Source organism: Excalfactoria chinensis, chromosome 2 (assembly GCF_039878825.1).
Source record: "Excalfactoria chinensis isolate bCotChi1 chromosome 2, bCotChi1.hap2, whole genome shotgun sequence".
Taxonomy (NCBI): Eukaryota; Metazoa; Chordata; class Aves; order Galliformes; family Phasianidae; genus Excalfactoria; species Excalfactoria chinensis.
The window spans coordinates 112986156-113004771 of record NC_092826.1 but is presented as its reverse complement, the minus strand read 5'-3'; the positions used below and the strand labels follow the sequence as shown (position 1 = coordinate 113004771).

Genomic DNA, 18616 nt, shown 5'->3' with positions numbered 1-18616 from the left:
TTTGCTCCTCTCATAGAAAAAGGCTATTCCAGTCATAATGTTTATGACTCCTTCCATGCTACCTTTTGGGCTTTCCATCAAATCCTCAATGTGTACAAAAGCACGTGTAAGAAATGTCCGGTCACAGCAGCTCAATAAAAATATTACCAGGAAACATCATGCTATCTCGCTGATTTATACCAGTTACTTGATCTTTTTGCTTCAGTTAACAGATGATTATCTTTCCATACATTCCTTAAGTATGCAAATTTCAAAAAGATTATAAGGACTATTTTCCACTGTGCAGTTCAGTAGGTGAGCAAAAGTCAGTTATTTTTAGTTTCAATTTGCTTCAAGAACATAAGATGGATCAATATTTTTAAATATGAGCTGCCATTTAACTTCCTGATGCTACCAGCCTTAGCACCTGCCAGTGTTAATCTCAGAACAGGCTACAGATACCAACAGGTTAATGCAATTGTCTGCATCAGCTAAGGAAAGTGAGCAATACCACTGAGTAGCATATCAAGCTGAAATTCCCTATTTTGTATATTTCATTATTTTCATTTCTTATAAAAGGATGTATGTGTGTGCATACATGTATATGTATATATATATATATACATACACACACACTTTTTTTTTGGAAGGACAAATACCCAGGCATGTACCTAGGCATTTTAATGTGCAGCATCAAATATACCTCAATCAGAAATTTCTTCCTTTTTATGGAGTTTGATTTGTCAGGTGTAAGGGTCATGGTCTAGAGCAGGTGGCCCCTACGGGGACAGAGATAATGTCACTGACAGGACTGTTGAGTAACTGCACATTATCAAAACTCTGGTTGACACTGGTCATGCTCTACTGTAGAGAAGCCTGCAGTAGTGTTGCGTCCAATCATTTTCACTAAGTATCAACGTGAGCCCTGAGGAGGAGAGGGCTAATGGGGAACATGGAGAATGGGAGGAGGGTGACTGCCTGGAAATGTCCTTTTCCAGCCACACTTTCCAAACCAATTTTTAAAGCATTGCCAAGTATCTTAGAGATTTTTCAGGGCAAATGGATTCACATTGCTAATTACTTTCTACAGACACCAGAACCAACGTAAATATGCTCCAGAGGAGATTCCCAGCTCACCACAGGAGGAAACCATCTTCCTTTTGTCTCCCTCTCATACTAAAAAAAAATTACAGAACATCCCGTCCTATTAGCCAAATTAATTCCTCCCATAACAAACAAGAAACAGCCATGTTCTTATCTGCAGAGTTGTACGCAGGATCAAGTGTTAAATCATCCAAACTGTTTTCTTTACTTTACTGTCTTCCTAATGGCAGTAACCAAGCTGACTTGAACTAGCTATTCCTGTACTCACTCTGAAAAGCATATAGTTCAGTCACTTATCTGAATCCTAGGAACCTGACAGAAGACATCTGCAAGTCTCTCTTGCTGACTGTGAAAGGCCCAAACCCACCTATCAGTAGCAGACACCAAAACAAAAAAGTCCAAAAAAAAAAGTTTAGACTAAAACCTTGTCACTAGAAAGAAGAAAAAAATAAGTTTGCGGGGTTTGGGAAGGAGGGGAGGAAGCGTTTTCTAACACAACAAATACACATCACATCAAAAAATGTAAACAAAATAAAAGCCTCATGATTGACTCAATGACCTGAGTACTTTCTTTTGGGGATCTAAACTTAAGACAAATTTAGAATGAAAACCCATGGCCTCTAAAAGTTACCTGTTTCTGCTTTTTCCATGACGAGCCATTACAAATTAGCTCAATGTACAGTACTTGCAGAACGATGGTTTATATATTTCTGTCCTGAAGGGTTCTTCTCTACCTAACTAACTGCAAGTTAAATATTTCAGAATCAGTAACTCTGAACTGCAGAATAAGTGTTCTTAAGAAAGGGGACAAATGTTTATGAAGTATACAGAATCAAAATCAAACTCAACCAAAGCTGCTGGAGTTTCTTTGCTGAGTGCTCCTAGTTTCACAGCAGAGAGAAGTCGTGGAAAGAAGAGCACAAGAAGTTAGAACAGCAGAGGTTTTTATGAGCTTAAGACTACGAGCTTTTGATGAGCATAAGACTACGAGCTTTTCACATACACAAAAAAAGATAAACTGAGATATTTGCCTATTGTAAGAAATTTACTCAAAATTTAGATTTTATAAAAGTGAATTAAAACTAAAAAGTCGACAAATTCAAAGGAATACTGCTTAAGAAATTATTTTATAAAAGGAATGGATGCAGCAACAGCAGATAAGCACTCATTTTGGCTAGTTAAGTTTGTAATCACCTCTATTATATGCCAAGAATACACTGATTGAATTACAGGGGTACAACATGATTCATGCTAGCATCTGCATAAATAATCTGAAAAGTTGTTGCATGATAATGTGCTGTGGCTGTTTTCTTTGTTTGACAACATTTAAGAAAAGTACTGTTCTTTGTATGATACTCCAATAAGAGTCCACAGTTTCATGTACATATACTTAATGGGCATTAAGACAATAAGGTCTGTTGGCATTCTGGTCATGTGTTCTTCAAAAAGCAGGTTTCCTCTCTTAACAAAATTACTAACAGTAATTTTCATTAGGAAAGTACTTGAATCTTAAACACAGGACATGAAAATTATTCTGCAACTAAGATGCCCTTAAATTCTTGAGAAGCGTGCAGCACTTACAAGAGCTATACTGTAACAATTTGAGAAAAATCAAAATAAATTTAAATAAGTAAAATGAAATATGGCGAGCATACTTCATTGTTCTTAAGAATTATCTTAAAAATGGACAAATTTTCATGGTTATTTCATCCCTGAGCTACTCTGTTAAGCTAATACGGTTATTTCATCCTTAAGCTACTCTGTTAAGCTAAGAGAACCCAGCACAGCAACGGGTCATCCATATAATCATGCTGGCGAAGCAACATCACCTCTTTAGTTAACAAAACCTTTCCTTATTTATTCTTTTTATTTTTAACCCTTGGGGTTTCTTTTCTCTTGATGCCTCCTAAACACGTGCTGGACAGGCTGTCGCTGCTCACATTATTAGCTCTGATAAGCACACATCTCTAGGTGGTATAGCTGCAGGCTAAGGTAACGGCCCATATACAGATGGACACCATGCTCATGCAGAGAACTATTGAATGTACAGGGGCTCCCTGTAGGGACAGATAGGAAGCCAGAATGACCAAGAAAATTGTAAAGACCTATACTTGAAGAATAGCTTTTTCTCCTATACTAATAATACATTTATCACTTTCCTAGACACAAAATGAAACAAAGGTATACTAATAGAAGTTGGTCAAACAAAACTAACAGAGTAGAAAAACCTAATCCAAGAACAAGTACCTATGCTACGTAACATAAACAGAACCAGTTCATACCTGCTACATTCTGTAGCACAGCAACTGGATCTCAGGAGTTCTGATGACTTAATTACACAGCATATGCTCTTAGTTTGTTTACAGGCAATGGTTTTTATGCTATTTACCACAATTAAGGCTATCCTCCCATACTAACAAGAAACATTTACTCCAGAAATAATCTCACAATGGATTTGAGAGATAAATTCTCCTGCAGACAAAACTGTTTAACCTTCATTTCCCATGATTTGCTCTCCACCTCCCTGTATGGATTGAAAAGCGTACAACAAAATAGCTGAAGTGACACAATCACCTTTTTTCAGAAGAAATATGAATGTAGATTTTGTTTCTTCATTTAATTTAAAGAAAAAACAACAACGCACTGGAAACACTCAGTTTTCACCTCTGACTTTCAAGAAATTTGATCAAAACTGGCTTAGAGCTAAGAAAGAGAGACAGGGGAATCTACAAATCTTATTTTCCAGATTTTTAACTCACACCCCCTTTCCATGATCCACACCACTAATATTACCAATAAGTAATACATAGCTTGATGTTGGTGCCCTCCTTTGGTCCAAGTGGTATCAGAAGAACACACAAGATATATTAGGTGTCCTGGGCCAACAGTTAGTGAACAAGTTAAAAGGAGTGACAGCAGCACCCTACTCATCTGCTTGCTTTCAGTACACTGTGATTACAGTAGTTTGTGTGTACCTGGTTGATTTATGGTTATACTATATGGTTCTAACTAAATTTAATCCTCAGAAAACAGATGTGTGGTTTAAAAAAAACCTTCTGCAAAGAAACTGTGAATTGAAGTTTGTGTAAGCAATGTAACCACAACCAAACAAAAATGACACAGTTGACACCTGTTTTACTTCTAGTTAGAGCTGGTTGTCCAGACACCTTACAAGGTAAAAACAGTAACAATCTAACCAGTGTTATTTAAAGTCACGGTATCAAATCTAGTACTCCACTTTCCTATTAAGCCTCATGATTGAAGTCTAGTAGATTATTCTAACAGCAAAGGACAGAAAGCCACGCACCATCAGGGAAAAACTTGTGCTTAAAAACCAATGACTTAGGGAAGAACCGTGCATGTGTAACCACTGACAGGGCAGCTGCTTTTGTGGGAACTGAAAAAAGGATTCCTGGAAAAGGTTACAGGCAATACCAAGCATTAAACTCTTCCAACACTCTACTCCTAGCCATGTGTTTGCAGCAAAGATGTTGGAGCCAGAAGAGCACAGAGTGCTACAGGATGTCATCAGTGTAGTTATCTCCATAAAAACAAGCCCTATAAGCATCAGAATCTGTAGAGGACTATGCAATGAGACACGAAATGACCATGAAAATCTTTCATACCACAGGGAGTTTTGCCGGTTAGCTCCCAACAGAGTGTTTAAAATAGTTGTCAAACTTCAAGCACTTTTATTTTTTTTCTTGGCTTTTGTTTTATTTTTATTATTTTTTTATTTACTTTAAACAAAAAAAAACAGTGTTGCAGATTTGTTGACCTTTTGCCTGATGACAGGTGGCTGTGAGTAGTTTGCACCCTGGCAGACATTTTCAAAAGAAATAAATAAACCCACTTGATGTGTCCCTTCAAGGTGAAGTTGATGCTTCAACAAAGAGGGAGAAAGTAACTGCTTTTCAAAAGATGCTTGTGCTATGGAAAGATCATTTTGAAAATGAATGTTTGGAAATGTGTCCACTGTTAGTAACTTACTGAAAACAATGCAAGTATCTCACCTATAAAACCCTCCCATGTATCTGTATACTTTAACTTGGAAACCAAATATTTCACCTTTATCTCATTCTCTTTTAATTTCTATTTTTGTATGGTTCGTAATGTACACAATATACTAGTATAGTGAACATATGTATCTAATTATTAAGTCCACATATTTTGGGTACAGTGTGCTCAAACTTGTTTTTTAGCCAGTAGTCTTTATAAGAAAATAAAAAATACCAAAGCAGACAGTATCAGCCTAAAACAAATTCTGTGTAATAACATATCTCCGTGTGCATCACTAAAGCACTGATGAGGGAAAGGATACTCTCTGTAAATAAATCTGTTATTATGAAGGACATCCTACCTGAAGGGTAATGTGAAGCAATTTCATCTGTACAAGTATCGAATAATAAGGACAAGTAACCCTTGTGTTTCTCCCTCATCACATAATCCAAATCAAAATGTGGAAAGTTTTCTATCAATCAGAACCAATCAAGAACAAGTCATTTTTGATAAACACGTCACACCACCAAGCAGCCAAGGCCAACCTGGCAGGTTTATATATGTACCATATAATTGGTTTCACAGCAAACAGTTAAGATGCTGATCATACATATTAATTTCCCGACTACTCTCCTAAAACAAGGATTACAGTCAGGGAACAAAACTGAATACATCCAATCTCCTGATGTATTCTTGACTCTTACCTCGCACTTTATCTGAACACAGCTCCTTAGCTCGGTCTCTCATTATTTGTGGAATCAAGACATCTTTTTCTACATGTCTCAGCTTAGAATCCTCTGCAAGAGAGACAAACAAAAATAGAAGGGAAATGTTATTTTTTCAAGCTTCAGAGAAAATTGATCCATGGAAATAACACACCACCATTTACAGAACAGATACTAAGATACTAAATCCGTCACAAACCAACAGCAGAAAATACCACGGAAGAACTACACGCTGAAAAGCAGGAAGGTCCCAAGAATTGAAATTCCTCATATACAGGCATGAGCATTATCCTGAACATTTGCTGTTCTGCTCAATGTGCAAAATGAACCAAAAATAACGAAATCAAAAAAATCTGCTGGCACTTTCTTCATTCTGCCTTAACCAAATAAAACATCTGCATAAAGACAACACAAAGATTTAGACTTATGTTTAATTCAAAAGATTGACTTTTTTCTGTGTTATCTATACAATCTTCAGCTTTTCAGCTCACGTAATAAGGCAGAGAAATGTAGCACCCTGGAGCAGAAGCTAAAACTTGTGTTACTACGTGGAAGTCTGAGGTTCTTCAAAAAGAAACACAAGTAGTAACCATTCTCTTATCTGTGAGAGTTTCTTCACTGAGAAAACCAACAAGAGACAACACTGATGCCTGAATACTGAATTTAAACGTAGAGCTGTGGTTTGCATGCAGTTGCCTCTGAACAGAGTTCAGTACAATGTGCACAACTACTGATAACACAGATCACTTGGAAATGCAATAATTTTTTTCTAAATCAACTCTCTTCAGAACAAAAGGGGTGAGAATTTACCGAGCACAGCTTCTTCCTTCTTCGCTTCTGATTTAAAAGCCCTTTATAGAACATTTGTTCAGAACGCTGTAGAGTTCAATATCATTATACCAAATACCGGACTTTCCTCCTCAGACACACTATTTATTCACCTTTTGATGCTGATATAATTCTCCAACATAGAATCAGCTGTGATGCTCTCATTATGAAAGCTGTCAGATACTCTGTTATTCTGAGTGACAAATCATTTTAAAATAGCATTATAATATTTAGATTGAACGGAAGAAAAAGTGTGATGTATTAAATCAAGGAAATGAGAAACGTTTAAGTTATCTGCCTCTTTTCAAACACACTAATTTTCAGAGCATCTGCAGTTATCTTTAGATCAAAAGGAAACAGATTAACGTTTCTCTAGTCATTTCTAATGCCTCACCTTTTAAAGCTTAGTAACATTATGAGGCTACATACGAGGTTTCACAGCATTGTGTCTGCAATATTACTGGGGGAATCTGGTAATGAAACAGAACGCTGTAATGACCAATACACAGAATTAGAACTAAAACCTTCTCTTTCTCCTAATAAATTTCTTGTTTGAAACTCCTGCATCAAAAAGAAACAGTCTCTTATGCAGCAAAAATACTAAACACAAATTAATGTGTTTTTATGCTCTCATTTTCATGACTGAGAAGATAATTACAATTAAATACAACTCTGACAGATCTTCAGGATATCAGTACAACTGCTGTTTAAAGCATTTGTACAATAAAACGTAAGATGCCATACAACTTTAAAGCACATTTCTTAAAAAGCAGGATTCGGCCAAATGGTAAGGCAGGAAAAAGCACCACAGAACTATATGCCTCAGCTCTACTTTGAGCAACTTCAACCAAAACAAGCTGGCACTACTACAGTCCTGCCCTATCCCAGTGCCTGCAATGCTCTTCCCTCTCTCTGCACACCCAGCTGTTCTCTGCTGGCCTGTGGACCAAAAGAGGAGTGAATTTGGTTGGACAGCAAATAAATTTCTTGTCATGCAATTTTTCGGCTAGATAAATTCTCCAATCTATTTCACTTTGAAACTTTGATGGTCCATGAGAAAGAACTGTGCAGGAGCAGGAACAAGTGGAGGGAAGGCTACAGCTAACACGAGCACCACTGGCTCAAACTATAGCCTATGCCTTTATTTTTTCTTAGCTACTGGAACATCAGCTGCCACAAAAGCAGAGGATTTGACAGTCTCCAATCAGCACTGTGCACCCTCATCACATCAGCACCCGTGGGCAACTCAGGACACAGGGCAGCGTCCTGAAAGAAGAATCAGAAGAGAGCAATGACAATCATTTAAAGGCAATTATGGGACAGTGCAAAGGAAACAAGAATAAAGACCACTTAGGGTCTCATCTACAGTTTTTTCTTCAAAAGTTCACTGGCAAGTATCAGCTTTTAAACCACACAAAGCACAGGCAATTCAGATCATTTTATACAGCCAAGGTGGTAGATTTCTGCACCCACATGCATCTGTATCTCCAAACAGGTCAAATGGAGATGTTCAGTTTGAGTAGTACTGTGTTTACTCATGATTTTCAACTGGAATGTCTAAAGCATTTTAGCATTCTTTGATTCTAAACTATTCATTTTATTATATGAATAGCAATTTTCAAAGATCTCAAAACACGTTCTTGAAGTTGGTATCCCTAGCATTTATACAAAGCATCAAATCAAAATAATAAGGCACGAATATTAACAATATCAGATATCAGCTAAAAAAAGTTTATGTGTGGAATAATTTCTGATGGCAACCTACGAGCACCAGCAAAGAGATCAACATCAGTCTAACCGAATCAGCTCTACAGCTGACGTTACATGGCAAGAACTTTCAAAGAAACAACACCTTAGAAGCAAGACTTCATCAAAAAACATGAGGCAGTCACAATGTAAAGCTACCAATTCCTTTTGCCTTTTTTCAACTATATTACATTTTCTAGAATAATAACTAGTGTTTCCCCTTTAGATAGTTCACTAGTCTGCACTAAGAAATATATTTCTTATTCTAATACCAGATTTGCTGCCGACTAGTCCCAACACAATCTGCATTACAGTACACCTACTATATTTTTTGCCTGCTGTTTTATTTTTTCTTCAAAATATCAATAGAATTATTCCTAGGCAAGCAAGAAATAGGTTTTCTTACAGTTTGACCTTGTTTGAGAGTTGATACCTTTGGTTCCTATCCGCATCCTCCTGCACTTTGCCTGGTCTTCCACACAGGCTGCTTGATGCTCTCAGCATTTGGCAGCAAAGTGGGACAAGAACACACTATATTTTTTTCAGCTGCCAGCAGGACAAACAAGTGTTAGCAGCAGCTTCTCCTCCTTATCTTTGCCAGCCAAAATTTGGGCACACTTGTTACAGCAACTTAATATTTCAAGCAGATTCTACCTATAAAGGATTTGGTGTTGAAATCTGTGACTGTAATCAAAAGTTACAAGGAACAAACTAGGAACATAAGCAACTTGTGTAAGGGTTACAAAAATCAGAATTAACAATAATATAGTATTCTTAATAATAGAATTAACAATAGAAATAAAGCATTTTGTACAAATAGGCGCAGAATTAAGCCAAAACCAAATATAGGCTTGCAGACGTTAACACATCTGGAGCACTGTCTCCTTGAAAACAAGGGCAAAGCTAAAGCCAAGGAATTGGTGAAATAAAGCTACCAGACAAAACTGCATCAGCACACTCCAGAATGCTGCCACTTCTCACAAGGACATGGAACACAACAGCTCAAAGATCTAAGCTTGTAGTTGCCAGAATAAAAGACACACGGACAAAACCTATAGAAAAGTACATATCCCTCTGAAAGAGGGACTATTTTCTGTGCCACTTCAGGTTGCTGTAAGGAATTAAAGGCAGAGATTAATACTTTCTACACAATCCTATAACCCATGAAGGAACTCCTGTGCCCTTACTCCAAGAAGTTCATGGGGCCAAAATGACAAAGTTTCAGCGCACTCCTTTGCAACTTCGGTCCCACAGAAACATTCAGGATCTGGCTAAAGGTAATGAATTTCACCAGTCAAAAACATCCAGTGTGAACCAGCTCATGATGGACCAGGAGCGAACATTTTCATGCATACATGAAATGCTACCAAGTTTGGTAACTTCATTTGCACATCAGCATTCGCACAGGAATTGGGAGTCTTAAGTACTTTGCTTTCTACCAAGGTTTTAAAGTGCAGAAGGACAACAAAGTGAGAGAAGTGTTATAATCCAAGAAAAGTAATGTATGTGATATCCTGAAATCCTGATTGAAAAGAGGCTGATCAGTTCAGTTTCTTTATACAGTAGCCTTTTCTTAAGCTGTATATGAATAAATTTCTTTGTATTTAAAAAGTTACAGATGTTGAGATTTTTCTATCTAATATTCACATCATTTTAAATTAAGATGGAGTACAGGCATGACAACACCGGGGGAAAATTTCCAAAGCTTTAACTTCTCACCATTCTATCATCACCTCAAAGTCAATTTTCACCTTTTTCACTGGCTGAATTTGTTATCTTACATTTTGCTTGGGGGCTCATGTGTTCTTGCAACATGGCAATACTGGATTACAAGAATACTGACAAGCCTGTTCACTAAAAATGAGCAATGGCTATATTACAGTCTGTAATATCTAGAAAGAAAAGGAAAAGCAAACCTGACAGAGCACACTTATTTGTTAATTACATGTGGCTTCCAAATGCTTGTACGTCTACTGACTAATAAGTAAAGCCAAGCCTGCAGTTGCTTGTGGAGATTTTTGACACAGGGAGGTTTGGTTGTTGTTTTTTTTCCACTCCACATCACATAACATAGCCAGGATCCACAGAATCAAATGTAGATCAGGGCTTAATGTTTACTACGCTGGCTCATTCATGCTACCTTTTACTGCAGAGACCAGCTTCAGAGCAGGCAAGACTGCACTGGGCAAGGGATGTGGAGTAGAGAAGCCAACAGTAAAGCTCTTTTTTAACACTTTTTTGAAGACAGCAACAGTGCTGCACTTGTGCTGGGGAGCTGACAGCTTGTGGGCAGGCTCCTGAGTCAGCAGGGGTGGAGCTGGCACATTAGCGGCAGTTTAAACACCATAGGAACATGCCATCACCTGCCCTTAATGTTTGCACCTGACTATAAGCTTTAAATAGCTTTGGGGAGCTAGCTTCCACTCACAGCTCATCCTACTTTGGTAGCCATTGTTGCTGCTCATTGAGAAGTGAGTGAGTGAGTGAGTGAGTGAGTGAGTGAGTGAGTGAGTGAGTGAGTGAGTGAGTGAGTGAGTGAGTGAGTGAGTGAGTGAGTGAGTGAGTGAGTGAGTGAGTGCTGCCCACGCGGTGATAGACCTGTGGGCGTAGGTGGTGACTCAAGTGCTGAAGACTGTAAGTATTGTCCCTCCTTGCTCAGCAGTCTGGCTTTCCTCTTGGTCTCTGAGACTGCAGACCTAAACATGGTCTCCACTAGACAGAGGGCCTATTCTAAGAAGACTGTGGTGACCCAGATGGAGGGCCTGCCAAGAAATGTAGCAGTTCAGTTTTCTGGCTGCAGGGAGGGCCTCAGCCTGCTGCTGCCTGGGGAGGGGGGCAAGGATTCCACCTGTGTGAGATGTGAGACGGTGGAGCTGCTCAGCCTGGTGGTAGAGCTCAAGGAGAAGGTGCTGAGGCTAAGGACCATCAGGGAATGCAAGAGGGAGATAGACTGGTGGAGTGACTCTCTGGAAAGTGGAAGGGGAAAGGGGAGATAACTCCCAGAAAAGTGGTGGACCCAGCAAGGGAAACAGAGAGGGCCTGGAAAGTACAAGCAATGAATAAATGGCTCAGAGGCTGGTGTCAAACCAGAAGCTTTGGGTTCTTTGACCAAGGGAGAGTTTATTCAGCCCCTGGCCTGCTGTCCATCCATGGAACCTGCCTATCTCAAAGAGAGCAATGAAGAAAGGCTTATTGAAAGAGCTTTAAACTAGCAGTGTCAGGTGGAGGGGACGAAACAGGGCTTATATGAGCCTAGAGAAACAGTGCTTGAGCTGTGGGTGAGGCAGATGACTCAGCTGAAGTGCATGTACACCAATGCATGCAGCATGGGCAATAAACAGGAGGAGCTGGAAACAACTGTGTGTCAGGCAAACTATGACCTAGTTGCCATTACTGAAACATGGTGGTACCGCTCCCATGACTGGAGTGTTGTGATGGATGGTTACAAGCTCTTCAGAAGGGACAGATGAGGAAGGAAGGGTGGTGGTGTAGCTCTTTATATTAACGACTGTTTTGATGTTGAAGAGCTTGGGGTTTGGAATGACAAAGTTGAGTGTCTGTGGGTAAGGGTCAGGGGGGAAGGCCTGTAGGGGTGACTTCTTGATGGGGTTCTGTTACAGATCGCCAAATCAGGATGAAGAGATGGATGAGGCATTCTACGAGCAGCTTGTGGAAGTTGCACATTTGCCAGCACTCATTCTCATGGGAGACTTCAACTGCTCTGATATATGCTGGAAACATGATACAGTGCAGAGGAAGCAGTCCAAGTGGTTTCTGGAGTGTATGGAAGATGGCTTCCTTATGCAGCTGGTACAAGAGCCTACCAGGGGTGGTGCCCTGCTAGACCTGCTCTCCACTAACAGTGAAGGACTGGTGAGTGATGTGAAGGTTGGGAACGGTCTTGGCCACAGCAACCATGAAATTGTAGAATTCTCTGTTCTTGGAGATGTCAGAAGGGTGACTAGCAAAATTGCTCTCTTGAAGTTCCAGAGGATGGACTCTGACCTGTTCAGGATGCTTGTAGCACAGGTCCCTTGGAAGTTGGAACAAGGCAAAGTTCCGGGTCCTGCACTTTGGCCACAACAATCCTGTGCAGTGCTATAGGCTTGGGGTTGAGTGGCTGGATGACTTGTGAAGAGGGAAGGGACCTGGGGGTGTTGGTCAATGCTCGTCTGAACATGAGCCAACAGTGTGCTCAGGTGGCCAAGAGGGCCAATGGCATCCTGGCCTGTATTAGAAATAATGTGACCAGCAGGAGCAGAGAGGTAATCATTCCCCTGTACGCAGCACTAGTGAGGCTGCATCTTGAGTATTGCGTTCAGTTTTGGGCTCCTCACTACAAGAAAGACATTGAGGCCCTGGAACATGTCCAGAGAAGGGCAACGAAACCAGTGAGGAGTCTGTAGCACAAGTCTTATGAGGAATGGCTCAGGGAGCTGGGAATGTTTAGCCTGGAGGAGGCTCAGGGGAGACTTATCATCTACAACTTCCTAAAGGGAGATTTGATTTTGATGGGTAGGGGTTTGGCCTCTTCTCCCAGGCAACAAACAGGACCTGAGGAAATGGCTGCAAGTTGTACCAGAAAAGATTTAGACTAGACATAAGAAAAAACTCAGAGAGTTGTCAGGCACTGGAATGGCTGCCCAGGGAGTGTCCCTGGCAGTGTTCAAGAGGCATCTGGATGAGGAGCTACAAGATATGGTTTAGTGGTGTGTTGTAGCTATGGTAATGGGTGGATGGTTGGATTAGATGATCTTGTAGGTCCTTTTCAACCTTGTGATTCTATGATCTTAACTATTGCACAGGAATAGTAAAGCTGCCAGTTAGGAAAACGTAGGATGTGAGCTACTTATAAGGAAACCAACCCAAACCCCTTCAGACAACTGTAGATGAGAATTCTAGCAAAATACACAAAATAAGAAGGCAGTAACACCTATGGATGTTACTATTTAGGGTTCTATTACTTCTGAATTATTCACTTGTTAAACTGATGTAAAATTCCTCCAAGCACAACTTCTCATCACTTAATAGCTGCCTTGTGTGTTTATTTCAGGATCAAAATACACATTTTGTACTTTGTGAGATAGCAAAAATTGACATCCCTACAGTTACAACTGGATTCCCATACACAGGGTACCACGCTTTTTACATGAAGCCCAAACATTTGAGAACTTCTGGTCTAAACCAGTCACAAAAGTACAATTCCCATGACCCCACACCCTTCCTGGGAATCGATGTTGTCAAAGAATGTGCTGCTGACTCACACCTGAAAAAAGAAACAAAGAAAGGTCCATAAACATCACAAACTAGCTGAAGAGCATCAACCAAAACAAACAAACTAGACCTAGGCAGTGTATTCCAGATCTTCATATACATTCAAAACTGAAATAAGTAAGTAAGTTCAGTAAGTTCACAGATGACACTAAATTGGCTGGGAGTGTGGATCTGCCTGGGGGTAGCGAGGCCCTACAGAGGGATCTAGACAGGCTGGAGAGCTGGGCTGAAGCCAATGGGATGAGGTTCAACAAGACCAAATGCCGAGTCCTGCACTTTGGCCACAACAACCCCAGGCAGCGCTATAGGCTTGGGACGGAGTGGCTGGAGGACTGTGTGGAGGAAATGGACCTGGGAGTACTGATTGATGCATGGCTGAACATGAGCCGACAGTGTGCCTGGGTGGCCAAGAAGGCCAACGGCATCCTGGCTTGTATCAAGAATGGTGTGGTGAGCAGGACTAAGGAAATCATCCTGCCCCTGTACTCGGCATTGGTGAGGCCTCACCTCGAGTACTGTGTCCAGTTTTGGGCACCTCAGCACAAGAAGGACATGGAGGTACTGGAGCAGGTCCAGAGAAGGGCAACGAGGCTCATGAAGGGCTTGGAGAATCAGCCCTACGAGGAGAGGCTAAGGAAGCTGGGGCTGTTTAGTCTGGGTAAAAGGAGGCTGAGGGGAGACCTTATCGCCCTCTTCCAGTTCCTGAAAGGTTCTTACAGCGAGAGTGGGGCAGGCCTCTTCTCACTAGTGACAAGTGACAGGACGAGGGGAAATGGCCTCAAGTTGCGCCAGGACAAGTTCAGGTTGGATATTAGGAAGAACTTCTTTACAGAAAGGGTAGTTAGGTACTGGAATAGGCTCCCCAGGGAGGTGGTTGAATCGCCATCCCTGGATGTGTTTAAGAGCCGTTTGGATGTGGTACTCAGGGATATGATTTAGCAGAGGTTTTTTTTAGAGATGGGGTACTGGTTAGGCTGCGATTGGACTTGATGATCTTCAAGGTCTTTTCCAACCTGGGTAATTCTATGATTCTATAAGAAATCAGTAACCAAGTGCAAAGGAACCTGCACTTGAAGCTGAGGTGCAGGAAAATCTACAAACCATTGAAACTCCCAGTCACTAACAGAGGAGCTGCCAATGACATTAAGAATGGCAAGAGTATTAAACACTCTTCTTTCATATAAACCTGGAAAACAAAATGTTTCATTAGAATATTCTGCCCAACATCTTTAAGGAATTGAGTATTTAGCTTTTCACTCACTTTTTTCAACACATGGTTGAACAGTTTGGCTATGCAGTTTACATCTTTCATTTCAGCTAACAAAGACCACACACAAGTTAAAATATTTTCAATATTAAGACAAAATATCATTTTTTTGTTTCTTAATGAAAGTGAGGATTACAAAAGAAGACAAAACAATGCCTACCTTATTCATCTTTCATTTCTGCACTAGCAGATTTAGTGAATGATCAGCACATAATAAACAAAATCAATGAAGACCTTGAAAACTAATACCACATACATATGACCCAAAACCACAAGTGATTGTTCACTTTGCCAAAAGTTGTACAGAATGAGGTGTTCTGATGTGGAAAGAAGACCGAAAGCCTTTCGGTTACATTAACAAAATGAGTGAAAATGTTTTTCTGGATTTTAAACTCTATTCAGTATTCTAAAACTAGCTGGAGTGTCCCAATACGTCATCCATGTCTTAGTTCTTTTCCCATTACAGTTCTCAATGATGGGCTGTTGAACAACTTCAATGAATCACTATTATCCTTTCCATTCACATCACTGACACAAGCCAAAGTCACTTAGAACATCAGAAAAGTCAATCTGATTTAAAACCCTTCTTGATGATGGTAACTTACATTCTTGATCACCAATGTTATGTAAGGAAGTTTAATTACAAGGTGAAACTGTTCTTCCTTTTACTTGTATATTTTTCTCCTTTTAATTTGACGTTGCTGTCTCTCACATTACTTCTTCCTATCTTTTGAAGCTATGAATCTATATCCATATATTCTTCTATTTCTGTTTTACTGTCCATGGCATTTCAAAACGAGCCCCAACCATTCTAGAAGGCCAATTGTCCTTTCACTAATACACTGCTGCTGTATTTAACCACCTTAATTTTCAAATGATAACACTCAGAAACAGATACTTCAAGTAGCTTAAGAAAATGATTAAGGTCCTCAGTTCTTAAAGCCCCTAAAAATATCCAGGGTAGGTGTCAAACTTTGTACCATGTATCCAAGCTACTATCAGTAACCTTATTTTTCTCTTTAAGCATTTGTGAGTTCTCAGAAGGGGATACAGATATCATTACTAAAAATGACAACTACAGCCAAATGCATGTTGAAAACGTGCCTTCCAATAACCCATGACTTCTACTACTGAAAGTAGCATCTTAACAATGATAATTTTAGCAATGGGGCACACAGTAAGTAAGTAAATAAATAAATACTCCCATGCTGGGCTGTAGCACATTCATTCAGAAGTATAACACAAAATCATGTTAACACAGTAGATAAGGCATTTGAGAAAACTCTAATTCATTTATTGGTTAGCCTGATCTATTGGGTGGCAACCCTGCTCACAGCAGGGAGTTCAAACTAGATGATTTTTAAGGTCCCTTCCAATCCAAGCCATTCTACGACTGCAATCACCTACTAACACAGCCACAGTTCCTTCCTGAATAGTGGTGGCCAAAAAGCCTCCTTCCCTAGGAATTGTGAAGATTCACAGCTGCAAGCCTAAGAGGACTCTGACACTCACTTCCTACTCTCATGCAAAGGCATGAGAATATTTGTGTTTTGTGACCATAAATGCGGCATCGCTCATGGTAACTATTTATTCAACTGTGATTTTTCCTCTTCTTTTTTTCCTCATATGTGTGCGAAGAAGTAGTTAATGATGATAACCACACCAGAGTATCTGAGTTAACACCTTACTGATACAAACAGAGCAGCTCACACCTCTTGCAGCTATTGTTCCACTTTCTCCACAATCTCACGTAGACATCTCTGCTTTCAGTACAGGTTCTGAGGTTTTCAGCAGAGACGTAACAGCCAGGGACTAACAGCAGGGCTAGTGGGGAGATAAGCTAGAGGATAACAAGGTTGCAGATTGTGCGAGGTGTCAGTAAGCAATGCTGCTGCTTAGCAGATCAATCTCAGTACTGGTGTCAGAGTATATATCTAAAGTACCTCCACAGGACTACCACTACAGAATAAAAAAACCAAAAAGACTACAGTACAGGGTGGGAGGCATATGTCATGTAACAACAGAAACAAACGGGAACGTGAAACATGTCAGTCTTTGAAATCATCTTTGTCACACAAAGAATGAACGACGACTTATTTTCAGCTATTCTAGTTCCTACAGACTTCTTTTAAAGGATAACTGAGAGCAGAACTGTACTGTTGACAACCACCGCCAGCTGACACACAGCACAAGTTTCATACCATTTTCTTAACTCTAACACACCAGCACTTACATGTGCTATCCACAAAACCAGAGCTTGAGCACCACAGAAACACCTTATCAGCAGGCCCTGAAAAGCCAGGCCCAAGCCATTGCCATCAGGAACAGGAAATGGCCAGTGCCCTTTGGTTTCTAAGGTCAAGGCCTCAACAAGCAAGGCACAAGCATGACGAGCAACTGTCAGCTTTCACTTTGCTGTAGGCCTGGCCTTTTAACGCAGGTGTGCCTGCAAAAGGTACAAGCCTCAGGAACACAGCACTCCTTATACTACTGTATGGCCACAGGTTTAAACTCAGCAATGAGACATATCTATTAGCCACCGGGACAGTCCTGTGCCAAAGGCCCAGAGCCACAACAGCTCGCTGCTTTGCTCCCCAGACAGGCAGGTAGGCACGGCGAGGCTCCCGGGGCATACACGTCTCGCTGTCCCGGGGCTCAAGCCGAGTTCTGCCGCTGAGGGGAGCCTAAGGCCCGCGCCGTGTTCGCAGCGCCGAGGCAGAGGACAGCGGCGGGCAGCAGAACCCCTGCGCCGCAAGCACGCGGGGGCAGCCCGAGCCCACCGAGGCTCCCGCGGCGATCCTCCTCCACACTCGGCGGGGAGGATACCAGAAGAGACCGCGGGGACTTCCCACAGGAAGCCATGGCGAGGCGCCGACGGGAAGAGGAGGCGCGGGGGTGAGCGCTCCGTGGCGGCCGCCCCTACCTGCTGCGCCGGAGGGAGGCTCCATCTGCGGCTCCACGCTACGCCGGCAGCTGCGCACACTACGTAGCCGGTCCCAACCCGCTACCGCGCAGGCGTGGACCAACCCTCTCCCAACCCCCGTTGCGAGCAGAGGGCGGCGGCGGCGCGCGCGTAGGGGGAGGCGGGAAGGGGGGGAAAGGCTGAGGGAAGCTCCGCGCACGCGCATTGGGACGCGTGTGTGGGTTTGGGTGTTCGCTGGGACGTGGTGCTGAGGTGGTTTAGTTCCTTGTCCCTGGAAGCCTCCTGCAGCAGAGGATACCAGATTCTCCAGATCTTAGCACAGTTCTGTGAGGATACGGCTGCTGACTGGGGCCTACAGGGTCAGAGGGTTGCAGCCTTTGGCCAAGGGAGCTGTTGTGTGGTGTCAGATGTGGGTGCTGCAAGAAGAAGATGAGAATTACAGGAGTGGCTGCCTTCATTGGTTAGTTGGTTTGCACCCTTGAAGAAAGAGCTTCTTGTCTAAGTACGGTTGCTTGAGAAAAATCACACATTGGGAGGTCTACAGAAAGAATACACTGTGGTTTTTGCATACCATCACTATGAGTTTATTGCTAATCAATCCAATCTGTGTGTCCTCTTGGACTGCCTCTGTATCAAGACATACCTGAAGCATACTTGAAGGGCAGAGGAATAATTCTGGTCTTTTACTCACAAGTCTCTAGAATATTCAACTGACCAGTCTTTTTTTATCTGTTAATGATATGGTCAACAACATTGAGAAGCAAAACAAAC

At 41.3% G+C, this 18616-nt stretch overlaps 1 protein-coding gene across 3 annotated transcripts in view; it reads right to left on the bottom strand.

The window, feature by feature from the left end:
* The window catches only part of CMC1 (C-X9-C motif containing 1), a 73168-nt gene extending 55171 nt beyond the window's left edge, over positions 1-17997 (bottom strand). Inside the window, exons 1-2 of one of the 3 annotated variants that reach the window (XR_011902953.1) lie at positions 17846-17997; positions 5787-5879 (exon numbers count right to left, since the gene is read on the bottom strand). Coding sequence is in view for 1 of the 3 variants with exons in the window: in XM_072330496.1 (XP_072186597.1) it covers positions 5787-5879; positions 17846-17870 (118 nt within the window). In the remaining 2 variants the exon portion in view is untranslated. The remainder of the gene's footprint in view (positions 1-5786; positions 5880-17845) is intronic. The other 2 variants (XR_011902954.1, XM_072330496.1) reach the window with 2 other exon arrangements.
* Between the last annotated feature and the right edge of the window lie 619 nt (positions 17998-18616).